The following is an 18,307-nucleotide window of genomic DNA, read 5'->3' on the forward strand; positions in this document are numbered from 1 at the left end:
TAAATACAGATCTCCTAATCTACGTTACACATTTTCATTACTTTACACTGATTTTTATTGAATTCTAGGAGCCAGTTATCTGCCCACATCTTGGGTTTGTCAAGGTCTTCTTGCAGCACCCTATAATCCTCTTCAGTTGCAGGCGATGTCACAATAACGTGGCTAAAGTATGATGACCAGACCACACACTAGAAGGTGAAGAGACGACGACGTTTCGGTCCGTCCTGGACCATTCTCAAGTTGACACACACAAGAGTGTGTGGTCTGGTCATCTCCTCTTCAGTTCTTACTCTCATTAACTTGGCATCATCTGCAAACATCACTCCCTCTGCAAGGTCATTTGTATACATTAAAAAAAGAAGCAATGGTCCTAGGACCGAATTCTATGGAGCACTACTTTCCACTTCTCACCAGTCTAACATATCCTTTCTCACCTTTCTCACGACCTTTGTTTCCTATGTTCATCAAGTACTTCTGTGCCCACTCTAGTGCCTTTCCTGTTATTCCTCCTTGTCTCTCCATCTTGTGTATTAGTGTTTTGTAAAGAACTCGTATCAAAAGCTTTGTGGCAGTCTTTAAGGATGAAGTCTACCCATTCTTCCTTCTCTTGTCTTATTTTGGTGATCCAGTAATAATATTTATTCAAGTTTGTTAATTATGACTTTCCCTCTGAAGCCGTGTTGTGCCTCTGTTATCAAATTTACTGTCCGCAAATGTTCTACAATCCTTTTCATGATGACTTTTTCAAGATTCTTGCTTGGAATACAGGTTAATGACACTAATCTATAGTTTCATGTCTGTTCTCTTTCTTGATTATTGTAACTACATTTGGGTTTTCCAGATTTATTGTATCTGTCCCACTCAGGTGTAATATTGAATACCTTTTTATATATTCAAGGTCAAAGGTCACACCATGTAATCTTGAGATTAAAAACTCCATTTTTAATGAAAACAATCCTTCCTTAGCTTTGAAACAAAGTTATGAATTTTTGTTTTCGAGCTTCTAAGCAAATAATTTGTATTTTTGTTCACATTGGCAACCCTGCTGTATAAATATTGTGCATCACTGAGCACTGAAATTTTGCATATATAAATTAATTCATGTCCTCTACTATCCTACCAAATTTCATGAAAATCTGAGATGATCAGGTAAAAAAAGTCCATTTTTTGTGATGATTTGGCATGGAATTATGACCCATAATTCTTATGATATGGAAGATATCATGAATGAATTAGCTGCAAGGATCTTTGTAGCTATTTTATACAAATTTGTGATGACATCATTTACTTTAACATTAACATTATTGGATAAGTTCATCGAGATGTACTGACATGGCGCACATTATCAAACCAGATTTGTTGTGCTCCTAGTTTGTCAACCCCCCCATCTATCCTGGGGAACAAAATCCCTGTATCTACCCTTGGGTTCCTCCTATATATATTTATATCCTGTATAATAATGTCACTAGGCAAAGCTGCATTATTTATCATTTTCTTCACGTCATGTACTAGCTCAGTCTGTACACCTTATTGTTTATACTCTGCAATTATCACCCCTTTTTTAAAGTCCTTGCATATATTTAATTAAAGCATTGTAAGGTATGTAGAAAAATCTTAGTGCAATAACTGTGACATTCAACATAAAGAAGTCTCTCGTCGTGTCTAAGACTCTTCACATTGTTGGCTTTGCTGGCAAAGTTGTGGTGGCTATGAGTGGTCAGTGGCTATGATTATACAATGGTTTGAATTATATTTATTGATGTAGTGAGTAAAGTACATTCTGTTAGGCTTGTTTATATATTTATATGCATTTTACATAATTGGGATGTTTATTGTAACATTCTATTTTGTCTAAGCCCATTACTTTACTTTCAATCTTCCCCAAGTCCCACCAACAGTCATTTAATATTATTTCTAAGGTGTTGCTTTATATGATAAAATATCTTGATTATTGTTAAATACTATACTTAAATAGAAGTGCAAATATATCCAGCACTGCTCTTATATTATTGAAAGTAATCAGTAATTTATTTAATAGAAATATCAATAGATTTAATTTAGTGAAGTTTTTATGAGTCAAGGCATTAATATGGCCATCATTTTCCTGGAGAATATCAAGAAGTTGCTAACATAATGCTGCTGCTGGCCATGGATGAACTTGAACTGGCTTCTGTAGACTTCCTGTGATTACTATAGAAATCTGGTTGTACTGTATAACTTTTATCAAGTCAGGGTGGTGCGGTGGCTGGGAGTCTCCTGGTCGGGGGTTTGAGTCCCCCCCACAGCTCCAGTTGCTTTTCTTATCAAGTTGTTCTTATAAACTTGTGCATTTTTATACTTTGTTAATTTCTGTTTATTTTTTTTTTTGTGGGGTGGCAGCTTCTACTCGTTTTGTGAAGTGCGAAAAATGCTACCACTTCTTTGTTGTCTTGTCAGAAGTAGACTCTAAGCGAAAGAAAAAAGAAAAGAGAGAAGATCCGAGGACTAACTTCAACCGTAGACCTCCTCCACCCCCAAAGAAGGTATCTGCCATGTGATGATTTGAGTATAAATATTTACTACAGTTTCAGTCTAACTGAAGCTGCAGTAAATCTAAATTCACATTGCTTAGCATGCTCAGATGGATACATGGAATCTGTACAATTTGTTAGGCTCCAAGTCTGGTGGTCTAGAAGCAGCAGTTTCCAAGCACCACAGCACTGCAATGACAAACATGCTTATATGTTAATGGAAAGCAGTCAGTATTGTCTTGCATGAATGATGTTTGTTTGATAGATAAAGGTAGGTTGAAGGAAGTAGTATAAAAAATTTTTTTAAATATAATAGGAGAGAAAATGTTAAATATTTGCAGAAGATGAGTCACAATAACATGGCTGAAGATATGATAACCAAACCACACATCAGAAGATGGAGAAACGACATATCGGACCGTCCTGGACCATTATCAAGTCATGTGAGCTCTCACATGACTTGTCCTGGATGGACCGAAACGTCATCGTTGATCCGTCTTCTGATGTGTGGTTTGATCATCGTGTGAAATATTTGACAGACCCACAGTTAGGCTACAATTTGAAGGTGCCTTCAAGAAGATAAAGGGTTATATCCTTTACCTTCCCACATTAGTAAAGTGTTTTAGCAATGTTGATCCGTCTTGATTCATCTTCTATGGCAACATAGATCATATACCTTCTCACATGCAAGTGGTTTAACTTTTCACTATATTTTTGCATTAAATACATTATGTAATTAAAGTTTCTATTTCCAGATCTATGAATATTTGGATAAGCATGTTGTTGGTCAGGAGAGAGCCAAGAAGGTGTTGAGCGTGGCTGTATACAATCACTACAAACGTATCTACCACAATATCCCACAGACAAAAACTGATCCTCTACACCTTGACTCTGCCAATATTCCTCAGGGACTTACCAATAGGGGTATGAGTTGGTGATTGTTCTTTTATGAGCGATTCAATTTACTGTAGAATGTAGAAATTAGTACTCTCAGGACTGACATTGATGTACAGTATATTTACCTACTGTACTGTATTGTACCATGTGCTTTAGTTTTATTGACTAATGATGGTTAAATGCATGATTCCATTGGTCGTGCTTCTAGTGTTGATAAAATGTTGAATGTGAACTGTGTAATAGGGTACTATGTTAACTCGTCAGTATTCTTAATGTTATTCTCCTCTAGGAATGCTCTCCTATAATAGCGTGGTCAAACACAACTTTACTCACACATGCCAAACTTCCTTCATTAATTAAAATGCTTTTGAAGTAGAAAATAAGACACAAGAATTCTTTGTGCTGATTTGGCTAAACTTAGGAGGTGTGATTACTGCCTGCCTGCAGTGAAAATTCAGAATGCTTAAAAAAATACTGAGGATTGCATAAGTAAACATGCACTGTACAAGACAGTAATATGAAAAGAAAAGGCAGAGTGCTTTATGTTAGCAAAGATATACATTGTATTCATTCTTTGGCATAATCACACAATTCTTGAAATGCATATACGTAGTGTACTTTATCTTGAGATCTCAAGATAACATATCATCTTTAGGTGTTTGACCCTGTGGTGCGCATAACATCCTAAAAGGTTGTACGTAATTTGCTAAGTTTGAAACTTGACGGTACATCATAATGCAAACCTGTGTACAGCTGCCGTCTTAATTATGGGGACACTATTTTTGGGACCTTTTTTTCCTGTCTTTTAAGGACTTTTTAAATTAACAATATAGGAAGACAAAATGCTAGTTTTGAAGAGTACTTTTGTGTGTGTATAGAGATATTGCTTGCTGTAACCCTTGTGCAGTGCAAGCATTAAGCTAAAACACCTGAACACTTTCCAAAGTTCTTCAAATTAGGACATTCACAATAAGTGAATATTGAAATACTGTATGCAAATCTTAATAGATTTCTATTTGTTCTATTATTGATCTACAAGTTTTTGGGATTAATTAGTATTTATGCTAGCTTCATATGGATAAGAAGCATATATTTTTCAGTATTGTCTCAAAGTTTCATAGAATAATTTGTGCTCGACTGCCTGTATACGTATGTATGGGTTATTAAATATAATTTACTGCTCCATCAGATTTGCTTCACATTGCGGGCATCAGCCAGAGTCATGCATTAGGTGTGAGTGGCTACCAGAACTCAGACCAGCATCAGCAACAACAAGACCCCCAGCAACAGATGGAACAGCACCCACATTCCAGACGACCCCTGTCCAGCAACTCGCACGGCTCGGACATCCTCGACGCAACCACTCACAGTTTAAGGCTAGAGAAGAGTAATATCCTTCTTCTTGGACCCACTGGTTCAGGTATATTAAATGTTTATTTATACTGTATATTAAGAAACAACTGGCATGTGTTACTATTGCTTTGTTGGGTGTTCATAAATTAGTCTACTTTATCAATATCAAATTCTCTCTGCATTTTATACAACCAACTACATAGCATTGAGATGTGTATGGGTCTTATAGCACAGTGGTCTGCATCATTGGCTCGTAACTGAAGACCCAGGTTCAGTCCCCATATGGGTCAGAAATGTTTGGCCACGTTTCCTTCTGCCTGATGGGTCTGTTCACTTAGAGGAATATAGGCCCCAGGAGGTAGATGATTTCTGTTGGTTGCATCCTAGGAAAGGTCATTAGTAGTTGGCCTAAGAGTAGGTCTTGGTAACCCTAAATACAATCTTCCTATCTATGATAACAGGAATTATCATTATATTTCTGGGAATGAGTGATGGGTGAGCGAGTGGGATTGTTTATATCAATAGCAAGAATCCAATTTCCCTGAACTACAGTGTTGAAGATGGTACTCACATAAATGATTTAAATAGCATTTGTAACTTTGTAATAGCACCTATGCACTGTACTTGAGATAAAATATAATTACTGTATTTCATAGCACTCCTTAAGATTTTTATTTGAGTAATCAACATTGTGAGGAAATTGCTGAAAAGCTGCATACTGGCTGTTAGTAAAATTTGGTGGAAAATGAGCCCGACAATCAAACTCCTTCTGTACCTTTGTGCGGTGTTAGCATGCATGTGATTGTTTTCCCAATTATGTACCTCCTATATTATGTGAAATGAGAGGAAAAGCAGCTACCTGTCTTGTTAGTTGTGTGATTTAGCTTCGTTTACATTTTCAGGTAAAACCTTATTAGCTCAAACCATAGCTCAGTGTTTGGATGTTCCCTTTGCCATATGCGACTGTACGACTCTGACTCAGGCGGGCTACGTGGGAGAGGACATCGAGTCTGTGATTGCCAAGCTGCTTCTTGATGCTAACTACAATGTGGAAAAGGCACAGACTGGTGAGAAATTTAACATTTTGGTAAATACAATTGATCCCTTTCACCACATATTTGATTTCCATTTGAAATCTAAAAGTAAATTTGTAGATATTAAAATAACCTACCAGTACAAAAAGGCAATTAGGTGGGGCATAAAGAGTTAAATCTCACTTTCTCATAGTAATCACCCCAGTTCTTGGCTTTGACCTAATACAACCATAGCAGTTAAATCCTCATGGGATTTAACTGTATGAGGGGATATCTGAAATATTTTTTATCTGAATTACTGTGAGCCATTGGACCCAAAGTAATGGATATTAGATTAAGCAGTCTATATTATGTTCAGTTCTAGCCAGTCTAACATGTTTTTCCAAACAGGTATTGTATTCTTGGATGAAGTGGACAAGATTGGAGCTGTTCCGGGTATTCACCAGCTGCGTGATGTGGGTGGAGAAGGCGTGCAACAGGGGATGCTCAAGGTCAGTCCTGCATCAGACAAAGAGTTTACCATTACCTGTATCTACAACATTTCACACTAGACAACACTTGGCCTGGAACTTCAAGAACAAGAGGTTCTTGATTTAAAGTTAACTAAACAAAGCTGCTTAAAAAAAAAAAATAGAAAATTAACAGTCAAAGAAGTTAGGTGAGAAGGTGGTGGAGGCCATCAGTAGTTTCAAAGCATTGTGTGATCAGAGAGTGCTGGAATGACTTGATACCATCAGCATAGCTTTCACCCTGTAACTACTCTTGGGTAATTACTGGAGCAACCTTAATATATAGAAATACTCAAGAAAGCACCAGGGTATGCATGCCCCAGATTAAGAACTGGTTTAGAGGTCCTCTGTTGAAAGGGATGGGGGTCATCGATTGAAAGAAGACTTTCTAATTGTACAGAACCTGTACTCCAATCATTGTAGCTCACATAATGTTTGAAAAATAATGTATATGCTTCTCTCTTCTGCAGATGCTTGAAGGTACAATTGTCAATGTGCCAGAACGCAACTCTCCCCGAAAGTTACGTGGGGAAACAGTTCAGGTTGACACAACCAACATTCTTTTTGTTGCTTCTGGAGCCTTCAATGGTCTTGATCGTGTCATATCAAGACGGAACAACGAAAAGGTAAAAAAACTCTCACTGGCCAAATTCTATAGTATATTGTGTTTTGGAGGTTATGTGTAGGCATGTTCAGTCAGTGCTTCATTTGCTTTAAATTTAAGTACCTGTAATACTGTTCAGTCATCTGAAAGTTTGCATTCAGATTATAATAAGTTTACATGTTTGTGGCTGGGACAACCCCCCCCCCCCCCCCCCGGAACAACCCCCGCCCCCCCCCCCCCTTGATCTCAATGGGAATTTCCCTTTCTTATTGGGGGGATGAGGATTGGGGTGTTTTAATGTGAACGCTTCCCAATATATTTCATCATCCATTATCAGTACAGTATCTTCTTTTTTTTTTGTGGTGGTGAGACATTCACTGGAAGGAGATAGAAGTGCTGTATTTCAAATTACACCAGTCATTCACCACACCTTCTGCTCTCAACAACAATTTACATTTTGTTAAGAGACATTCTGAGACCAGTTTTTAATGCCTACCAAATTTGTTTGCACACGCTAGTTTCCCATATCACAAAGATGAACACTGACCCAGGACACATTTGTAAGCATGAAAGTAGATTTAGAAAATACCACATGAAGATCAGCATTTATAATATCGTGAGACAGTATGAAGATTTAACAAATATATTGGTTTCACCGTGAGTACCTTCCTAATAATAATAATAATAGAGCTCGTAAATTTCCAAGAGATTAATTTTACTTTTAAGCTTACCACAAAACAAGTTAAGTTCACAGTATTCAATTCATTTGGGGTGTATGGGTCTGGAATGTTTATTACCACGAAAGTGTGGATGGCAATTTATATGATGTGGGTGTGGATCACTAATTCCTCTGGGCTTCAGTAGTAGTCAGGGGAAAGTAAAAAAAAAATCCAGTTTGGCAGCAAGGTGCTGCTTCTGGAAAATTTCCTAATTAAGACTACTCATAGCCCAGTCGATAGAGCTTCGGCCTCACACTCGTGGGGTCCACGGTTCAAGACCCATACAGCCCAGGTGAAAGGAATGTTTATTTCCATGGAAGTGTGGATGACAATTTATAAGTTCACAGTAATTTATTTGATAGGAATCAATTTTTCTTGTACCTTTTCAGATAAAAGGTTTTTGTAAAATGTGAGTGAATTTACAATGATCGTTTTAGTTTGCAAACTACACACCAGTTGGAGCTCTGTTTTGTAGGGTAATGAGAAATTGCAAGTTAATGTAAAATCTGTTTTAGGTTCAACACTTGAGGTTCTTAGTTAATAGTGCTTGCAGGTAGACTCTGCCTCTCCATTCTAGAGTGCCTGATATATCTCGTCACAAACCTTCGTGATTTTATTATACCTGGTTTTGGTGCTGGGTTTTATTTCTGCCTGTATTACCACTACTACTGTTACATCAGGTCCATTCCCTTCCTTTGTTACACACTGTACAAGTACTTTCGTACGTGTCGGACTCATCTTTTCAGTTTCCGCCTCTCATTCCGTTCCTCTTTATGTGGAACAATTTGTTCCTCTACCTTGTCTATTCATATTAATTTTTGTTATCTAAATCATGTCTCCTCTGGTTCTTCTTTCTTCCAACATTTGTAGGTTCAGTTCTCTTTGCCTCTTTTCGGTTGGTAACTCAAGCTTCTAATTTCTGGTACAGTATCAGTCTTGTAGCTTATCAGTTTTCTTTGCGCTCTTTGGAAGAGGTGTAGGTGCTCTTCTCTTTAGATTTGCTCTCCTTGTCTTCTCTGTCTAATGGACTCATTTCTGAATACTCATGTTCAGTACTAGTGACTACTGCACCTGCTATGATTTCCTTCATGCTTTTCACACACTTCAGCATGTGAGAAAATAAGCAAAAATATCTCTACATGTATGTGATAACCAAATCAATAGGCAGAAGTCTTAAAAAAAAATATTATGGGTATTGATACTTGATGACATCAAGATTGCTAATTCATTGCAGTGCTGTACAGTACAATACAGTTGATGAAATGTTCGGAGGAGACTTTGCCTTTAGCCTTCCCCCCCTCCCCCCCCCTCCCCCCTTGCCTTCAATGTGGAAAAAGGTGGACGTAGATGAAGACACATTTGCTTTCAACAGTATTTTTCTAATAAAAAATATACATAATAATCCATGAAGGTTTATTATTAAATAATCATCTGTTTATGATTTCAGGACAAGTTGCCCCATTTTGAACTTTCTTCAAGTCAAAACTAACCGTGCTAGACAAACATATGCGTACCTAACCTCTACCGAACTATACAATATACACATGCAGGCGATGAGTCACAATAACGTGGCTAAAGTATGTTGACCAGACCACACACTAGAAGGTGAAGGGACGATGAATCAACTTGAGAATGGTCCAGGACGCACCGAAATGCCGTCGTCCCTTCACCTTCTAGTGTGTGGTCTGGTCGACATACAGTATACATCTAGCATAATGTAACTTATCCTTAGAATTCATCCAGAGAAGTGTGGCTAGGCAGAAGGGTCGATTCATTCTGATATCATCATTTATTGCTTTTATCATCAAACCTTGTAATTTTTATTAATTATAACTAACATATATTAACTATTTAAAGGATTCTCGTACCCTTCTTTTTTTCATGCCACAGTTTCAAGTAAGTCTAGAACTATGTAAAGAAGTGCTTTTTATTTACTGTTGTTATTTGAATAACCCTAATAAAAAAATTGATGGTCACTTGAGAAGGTACTGGTATGTGAGAAGCCCAGGGCTCTGCTGCACTTCTTGGTGGTGATGGTTCCCCACTTCTTGGTGGTGATGGTTCCCCACTTCTTGGTGGTGGTGGTTCCCCACTTCTTCGTGGTGATGGTTCCCCACTTCTTGGTGGTGATGGTTCCCCACTTCTTGGTGGTGATGGTGGTGTCCCACTTCTTGGTGGTGGTGGTGGTTCCCTGCTTCTTCATGGTAGTGTCCCACTTCTTGGTGGTGGTGGTGGTGGGGGTTCCCTGCTTCTTCATGGTAGTGTCCCACTTCTTGGTGTGGTGGTGGTTCCCTGCTTCTTGGTGGTGGTGCCTCAGTACCTTGCTTCTTGGTGGTGGTGCCTTCTATGTATGTGGGCAGCACAAAATATCCATCAGACTGTGCAACAAAGTTGTTGCCAGACTCAGGTTAGGTTATAGCTACCTACGGCAGGTGGCTACAGATGACAAATCTCCCAGTCCTGAGCACTCCAGGTGCATACTCTGTGAGCAGGAAGTGAGTCATGACCTCACTCACTACATTAGTGAATGTCCAGTTATTAGACCCTTCAAAGACCCAAGCAAGAGGTACCTGAAATTTTGCAAACACTTTATTGATACGTGTTCTTGAGGATATGCACCCAAAATGTGCCAGTGCAGGCTACTAATCACCTTGTCTTGTTTGACTAACCGTCCTGCGAGATGGGGGGCATCGTAATATTACTGCCACCTTATTCACTCTTGTGTCCTTGATGATATCCTCATAATTCACCCAAAGTTTGCCAGTGTAGACAACTAATCACATGGCCCTGTATGACTAACCATCTTGAATTATGAGAATTTTTAGCATCACATAGCTTCTTCTTGACACACGGTATACTCCCCCTTTAAATAAGCTGCACAAAATGCAGTTGTACCTAAATGTGTTAATAAAAAGAATTGGTGATGCCTCAGTGCCTGGGTTCCTGGTAGTGGCAATCCATTGTTTGGTGGTGACACTGCCCCACCTCCTTGTGGTGGTGCCACGCTTCTGGGTCAACTACCGTACATGATGGAATAATGTTAATTGATAACATTTCATCCAGTCATGAACACTCAAGATTTTCCTCTTTTGAGAGAGCCTGTAGCAGAGTCAAATGTCATTTGGGTACAGTCTTCTCTCTCCCTGGCACTTGTTGTTATAAAGTTTCCCTTAGTTTCCCTTTGTAATTTTTCAAACCTACTCCTTGTGTACCAGTGCTAAAACACATTTCATGTCTCTTATGTGTATCATAGACAGTACACCTTTTTCCCACATCCAGGCCTGTATTCTTATTTCTCTCTTTTGCATGTTTTTGTCTGCTATGCTTGCTACATGTTGCATTATTGTATGCCTCCTTGTGAAGCACTGTATATACAACCTGGCCTCTCCCTTAATACATCACACTTTTAACTGACTTGGCCATTCCATTAACAAATGTGATGGTAGTAGTAAAAAAGCACCTTAATATGCATGATTTCTAAGCGTCGGCATCGATAAGTTAGGTGGGTTGCTTAGGTTCATACGTTTCTAATTAGGCAAAACAATTCCAATTTTTGCAGTGTGGCAAATTTAAAGATTGGGTTAATATAGGGACCAAATTGTTACTTTGTCATTATTCTCCTCGCTTTGTCCAATAAAGAATATCTCGTCATTTACTGGACATTCTGATTGCTTCGTTTGTCAATTTATTCAGATATGAGACTGTTTCTGTCATGCATGCTTTCCCCACTCAAGACATTTTACTTATGTTATATCATATTTTATTCTGTTAATCAAACTCAAGCAACAGTAGTGGAATCTGTATATGTAGAGTATTTCCCCAACATTGTACTGTATTTCCTAAATTACCTCTACGCCTGGTCAGAGACGGAACTACAGGAAGACGTAACCCCATTACAACTGCCATAAGGTACAGTAGTGTAGTCCTCCACGTCTCAGAAGTCCTGTACAAACCTAGCTACATTTGAGGAAGTTTGGTAATCATATAATTTAAGAAATGCAAGCATGAAAAGAATAAGGTATTAATGATGGCTAAATAGATAAGCTCAGAAGTAATGTAGATACTATTATTGATCAAACTAATTCCTGATAGTTGAGGCAATCATGGTTATGATACAACCCCATAGTTAAGGGGTTAATATCACGATCATGGTCTTGGTCACGAACACAACCCTCACAATTGAGGTTATCTTGAGATGATTTCGGGGCTTTAGTGTCCCCGCGGCCCGGTCCTCGACCAGGCCTCCACCCCCAGGAAGCAGCCCGTGACAGCTGATTAACACCCAGGTACCTATTTTACTGCTAGGTAACAGGAGCAAAGGGGTGAAAGAAACTCTGCCCATTGTTTCTCGCCGGCGTCCGGGATCGAACCCAGGACCACAGGATCACAAGTACAGTGTGCTGTCCGCTCGGCCGACCGGCTCCCTTGGTCACGAACACAACCCCCACAGTTTAGGATAGCTTGGTCATGAACACAACCCCCACAGTTTAGGATAGCTTGGTCACGAACACAACCCCCACAGTTTAGGATAGCTTGGTCACGAACACAACCCCCACAGTTAAAAGCACTGCAGAGATAAATTTATAAGGAATACAAAAGCTAACTTGAGTTGACTGTTATAGCACCTTCACACAAAAAGTAACTATTGGTGCTAAATTTGTCAACCCAAATATTATCAATAAAGTTCTTTTGGTACAATATTTGTATTAAGAAGCACAGTTAATAGTTTATTAATACAGTATATACTGAAATTAATTGAACATTTTGAATGAAATTCCAGAATTAAGAATTTAAAGTATTTCCATATTAATTTGTTAAATAAAATACAGTGTTTAATAAAATGTAACTGAATAGTATATTGTAATAATACTTTAAGTGTATTACTTGAGGACTTGGCTAAGCAAGTTAAAGGCTATAAATTTGTTAGATATTTATGTATAAATATCAAACCAAAGAGGGGCCATCTTAATTGAGATATCTTTTGTGTGCCATTATCCATAATTCCTTAATTATCCCACACCTTAATCTTTGATGGTTCGTTCCAGTACTTAGGCTTTGGCATCGGAGGGCAGTCGGCGGGTCGGCGAGCAGCATCGCAGGCAGACGTGGCTCACCTCACAGCCAGCACAGATGCAGAGGAAGACAATCAAGAGAAGGATGCTCTTCTGACCAAAGTGGAAGCAAGGGATCTCATTGAATTTGGAATGATTCCTGTAAGTGGTGGCTCATTTAGTCTCTTGGAGTTATGAGCTTCTGTTGAAGTAGCTTGGGTAGAATTCACGCTCGGTTTTTTCAAACTTTAATTTTCTGTGAAATACGTTACTTTATTTGTTTTTCAATACAGGTATAAAGGAGCGTACACGAATAATGTTTATACTCCATGATCATCCTGAATCATATCGTAATAACATCGTCATCATCCTGATTCATATTGTAATAACACATCAGCTGTGATTCATGTCTTCCCAATATCACATTTGACATGAATACTGATGGATTCCTATCTTAAAATGTAGTTGATGGTGCAGTTCATTGTATAAGAAAGATGACAGGAGTAACAGTCTTAGAAATACAGTCTAGTTATTCTTATAAATTGCTAGTAATTCAGGGCTTCTCTTGTGATGATGTGAGTGAAAATAGTTTATTTCTACCAATTTCATAACACATTTGTCTACTTTATAACACTGTAAGTGAGATCCTGTGAACCCATTTCTGCCTTTTTGTCCAAACAGTGTTTACATGATAAACGTACAAGTGTGTAACTATTACTTTTGTAGGAGTTTGTTGGGCGGTTTCCTGTACTGGTTCCATTCCACTCATTAACTGGCATCATGTTGGTGAGGATCTTGACCGAACCCAAGAATGCTCTCGTTCCTCAGTTCCAGATGCTGTTTGGCATGGACAAGGTAAAGAAGGTCCCTGACCTTGTGAGTAGATCACATATAATAGGGGAAGGGGTCATAAAACGAATGCCAGAAATCCCATATTGAGTTCAGTAAATAAAATAAGATCTTTGAACCATCTGTGTGCATGTTTTCATGTTGATTATACAGTATGCTTAAACTGTGAATATTTATAATCTTTGCAAATTGTATTAGTTTGTTATTTGAATTAGTTTGTTCACAAATTATCTATCATATTGCTAAGAAAATTAAAAATAAATCTGTTCTAGTTTACATTTGTTAATGTACAAACATTTTCTTACCATGGTATGTCATATGTTGTAAATTGCTAAAGCAGTTTGTTAAACTAGGATATGTTAGAGCAGGAGAGTTTGTTATTAAGAAGAATGTTCAGATGAATGTGTAAATATTTGCTCACTAGATTTTCTGGAGAAGGATTTACTCGAGCCTTGAACACTTCCTCCGTTTCCCATCTGTAGGTTGAGTTGAGCTTTACTCCTGATGCCATGGAGGCCATCTCCCAGCAAGCAATGGAGAGAAAGACGGGAGCCAGAGGTCTTCGTGCCATCATGGTAATATACCTGCAGTTGTTTCTGGGGGAGACAGCCAGTGTGTCACTGTGTGGCAGATAGCCACCATAGTGTATGGTGAAGAGGGGGGTAATTGTTCACAGGTCACTGTGTGGCAGATAGCCACCGTAGTGTATGGTGAAGGGGGGGGGGGGGTAATTGTTCACAGGTCACTGTTATTCAAAATATAGTTTTACTTAACACAATTTTACAGGACTGAGATTCATTAGATGCAGCTAATTTTGACCTCATAGCTCAGGCCTATCAATTATCGGACTAGCCTTGCATTAACTCTCTGTACTTTCCTGATTTTGATTTAGTGTTTTTGAAGTATTGAAGGTGGCTTCTTGCCGGAGATCCATATTCTATGACTGGCCGAATATAAGCTGTGTACAGCGTTCTGAATGATTTCCTGCTGAATTTTCAAAATGTTAATTCTTATTTTTGCCAATTTTGTACCTGTTACTGATGCTGTTGTATTCATATGTATATTCCCTTGTGTTGGTTCTATGCTTTTCAACGGGGCTATTTTGCACTTGCTGCCACGTCTCCTGGTCTTCTGAGGAGGTATTTCCAGGTACAGATTTGGAAGCAGTTCCTCTGTATGTCTGATGTTAGTGCTGGCATTTTGTCCATTTTTTTTATTTTTCTTACTCCTACCATATCCTCCCTTTTATATGGTTAGGTTAGGGTATCACTGTTCTTCTGGCCTCTAGTCCACAATGTCAAACTTCATTGCTTTACACTTGTTGAAACTGAACTCCAGTAACTATTTCTCTGACCAAGCATGTAACTTATTTAGGCCCTCCTGTAATATTGTGCAATTGTCTGTGCCAGGTATGTCATTTATTTGTATAAGGAATAGTAGATATCCAAAAGTGAAACCCTGTATAACCCTGCTTACTACTACACCCCCCCCACCCACCCTAATCATTTCATCATGCTATGAATCTGTTTCCTTTCTGTCAGGTACTCTCTGAATCCAATTTAGTACCTTCCCAGTTTATCCAGCCTGCTTCAACATTTTGTGTGTCAGTCTGTTAAGTGGACAGTTTCAAAGGCTATTTGATTGTCAAAGAATATGCAATCCACCCAGCTTAAATCTAAACATCAATAGTCTTTCAAGACTGTAGTGTTAGTTCTGAATTTCCTTTCATGTCACGGTACCTAATGTTATTAAGTATTTAACACATATAGTACTTTATATTTTAAAAGTCTTTATCACCAATGAATGACTTTACATAGAGAATAATCACACTAACATTGTTTAGAAACATCAGAATCCCATTCTGGGTCCAGAATGGGATTTTCACACAATCCACCCATGCACTCTTGACACTGTCATCTAGGACTTGTTCTACCTCTTGCGCTCCTCTTTCAATACACTGAGTAATCACACTACATGTGCGTCCGCACATGTGTGCTTGGGAACACCCACCGCATAGGTTCGAACTATCATCACTGCTCCTACAGATTTTCTCAATTAATGATTTGTAAATTTGTATTAAATATAATTTTGTCAATGATTTGACAATGATTTTACCATATTTGAGTAATCTGTTATAAAAATAGTATAGGAAATGTTAGTAATGTATGTCTATCCAATCTCTAGGAAAACCTCCTCTTGGATGCCATGTTTGAGATTCCGGGATCGGATATTGTAAGCGTGCACTTGACAGGTGAAGCAGTGAGAGGAGAAGCGTCTCCCATATACATCCATGGTCAGCCAGTCTCTCCAGAAGATGACCAGGAAGAGGAGCAAGCACTTGCTCAGGCCAAGTGAGAAGAGGGGGACAATAGGCAGTTTAAGTTTTTAAGAAAGTTAAGTTCAAGTCTGCAGCCAACTCGTCCTGATTCGATGTTTCCATACAATATAAGTTTCCTATTTGTATATAATTCTGTTCCTATATTGAATAGTATTTGCAGTTGATTATGTGTGGTTATTTTAGTATGAACAGCGGTAGCTCCTGCCAAATAGATGTATTTTGCGAATTTGTGAGATTATGGCACTTGGGGTGGTGAGAAATTAATCCTTTGATCTATATGTACTGTATTTCTATAATAGATCTGGAAGATGCTAATCTTTTCTGAAAGTATTATAGAATAAAAACAAAAATTTGTGTGTGCGCACGTGTACGTACATGTGTTTCTCTCACACACACACACACACACATACACACTAAAACAGCAGTCGCCAGCCTTTCGAAGCTCACGGATCACCAAATTCATAATTTTAAATCCCATGGACCACTAATATGAATCCCCTGGTCCACCAAACAAGAAATGATAGTTATTAAAGTCAAACTATTTGATGCCATTAAATATAACAATTATAGAAAATACACAGTTACATACAATACACAAATAAAATTGTCTCGAGGACCACTGGTTGGAGACCGCTGCACTAGGATACTTTCTAATATATTTCTGGCACCTTTGTTTCCTTAGCATAAATCTGTATCCTCTTGTTCTTGAAGTTGCTGGTTTCAGGCATTCCTTTTTGTCAGTTCGATCAATTCCTGTTAGTATTTTGTAAGTGATGATCAAATGACCTCTCTTTCAACTAGAAGATAGAAGAAAAAGTGATGATATGATCACCACTTACAAAATACTAACAGGAATCGACTAAATTGACAAAGAGAAATTCCTGAAACCAGCAACTTCACAAACAAGAGGACTCATATTCAAGCTAAGGAAACAACAGTGCCAAAAAATTTTAGACAGTTTTCTTTTGCAAACAGTGTGGTAGATGGTTGGAACCAGCTAAGTGAGAAGGTCTAGAGGCCAAAACCATCAGTACTAGTACTGTATTTTCAAAGCACTATACGACAGAGTGCTGGGACACCATGAGCATAGCTCTCATCCTGTAACTACACTTAGGTAATTACACACACACACACACACACAATATTTAATCTACTTTTCTTATCTCTCATTATTAATGAAATAAGCTATTTTTGAAATGTTACATAAGCTGGAACTTTGTTAAAGGTGCTTAGCATGAGTTAAGAAGAATGTGGTGAAATCATGAGTCTAGGGAAACGAGAAGGGACGCCCTAAGACAGCCAGGTAATGTAAGCTAGTTCTGCGCCATGCTATATTACTAACTTTTAAGCCTCTGTAGTTCTCTTGTGGTTTAGTGGTGTAATTAAGCAGTGTTTGGCTAACCAACTAAGAAAATTCATAAGCAGAATAATAGCTTGAATTTCACAGAAATTTTTCCAGCAATGTAACTGAAAACGGACATGTGCGCGCACACGCCTCGTGTCTTTTAAGAAATGATGTGAATCAAACTTAAGACTCGTTGATTTCAAGAATTGCTACATTTGGGTTAGTACACTGTAATCGGACCAAGGTGGCCGAATATTTACACGAGGCTTGTTATTGTGACAAGCTTGGCCCTTGTACGCGTCATTTCCAGTGGGTCCCCCGTGGTGGCCCCGTCTTTGGGGGCCGTCGACGAGACCAACAAGAACATTCAACACTGGATTTATTGTAATGATTTCTGTGCCATCCTTGTGAGAACTCTTCTAAAAGTTATTTACAAAAAATCAAGAATATGCCTTTTTTTTATATAGATAGTGAATAAAATTGCTGAATTTTATTTGGGAATATTATAATCCTCACCGTTTCATTTCAAATGTGCAATAAATATTAAAATATTTTTTCATTTTAAATATCAAAGTAATTGGTGATAAAATAAAAAATGTTGTTGCATGATTTCCAAACAATGTTCTCTATTGGTAAATTTTGTAAAAAGGAACAATGCTGAGCTCCGTTATATATTTTACAGTTGTGCATGAACCAGTCGAGGAGAGTAGAGTCCTGATACACCATAGCGTACAATACAGTATATATTTGATCAACAAATCTTGGGCTTTAGATGAAACATTTACACTATTAGTTAATATTAAGTACTGTACTTACATTATACAAGTTGCATTCGTATATGTAGGCAGTGTGTTCAAGTTTGTTTATGTATGCGTGCAAGAGTAATTGTGTGGGGGAGGGAGGGGGGGGTGGATATTTGTATGTTACATTGTATACATTTGAGGTGTGACTGGGGTGTCATATAAACCTTCACTCTTTGGTCAAGTCTTGTTGTATTCTCTAATTGCTTCTCCTTCCTTCATTTATTTAGATTTAACGTCATTACTGTATGCTTGGCTGTTAAAGAATTTCCATTTTAAGGTAATTTCTTTACATCTT

The 18,307-nt window shown here is 38.1% G+C and overlaps 1 protein-coding gene across 3 annotated transcripts in view; it reads left to right on the top strand.

Annotated features, from left to right (window-relative positions):
- The window catches only part of ClpX (Caseinolytic protease chaperone subunit), a 23,146-nt gene extending 5,444 nt beyond the window's left edge, over positions 1-17,702 (top strand). For all 3 annotated transcript variants that reach the window (XM_045738702.2, XM_045738701.2, XM_045738703.2), the window contains exons 4-13: positions 2,380-2,522; positions 3,266-3,434; positions 4,597-4,827; positions 5,663-5,827; positions 6,185-6,285; positions 6,774-6,929; positions 12,672-12,839; positions 13,404-13,532; positions 14,009-14,101; positions 15,711-17,702. In XM_045738702.2, the coding sequence (XP_045594658.2) occupies positions 2,380-2,522; positions 3,266-3,434; positions 4,597-4,827; positions 5,663-5,827; positions 6,185-6,285; positions 6,774-6,929; positions 12,672-12,839; positions 13,404-13,532; positions 14,009-14,101; positions 15,711-15,881 (1,526 nt within the window). In that variant the 3' untranslated portion in view covers positions 15,882-17,702. The remainder of the gene's footprint in view (positions 1-2,379; positions 2,523-3,265; positions 3,435-4,596; positions 4,828-5,662; positions 5,828-6,184; positions 6,286-6,773; positions 6,930-12,671; positions 12,840-13,403; positions 13,533-14,008; positions 14,102-15,710) is intronic.
- Positions 17,703-18,307: the final 605 nt, after the last annotated feature.

Source organism: Procambarus clarkii, chromosome 43, assembly GCF_040958095.1.
Source record: "Procambarus clarkii isolate CNS0578487 chromosome 43, FALCON_Pclarkii_2.0, whole genome shotgun sequence".
In the NCBI taxonomy this organism is placed as follows: Eukaryota; Metazoa; Arthropoda; class Malacostraca; order Decapoda; family Cambaridae; genus Procambarus; species Procambarus clarkii.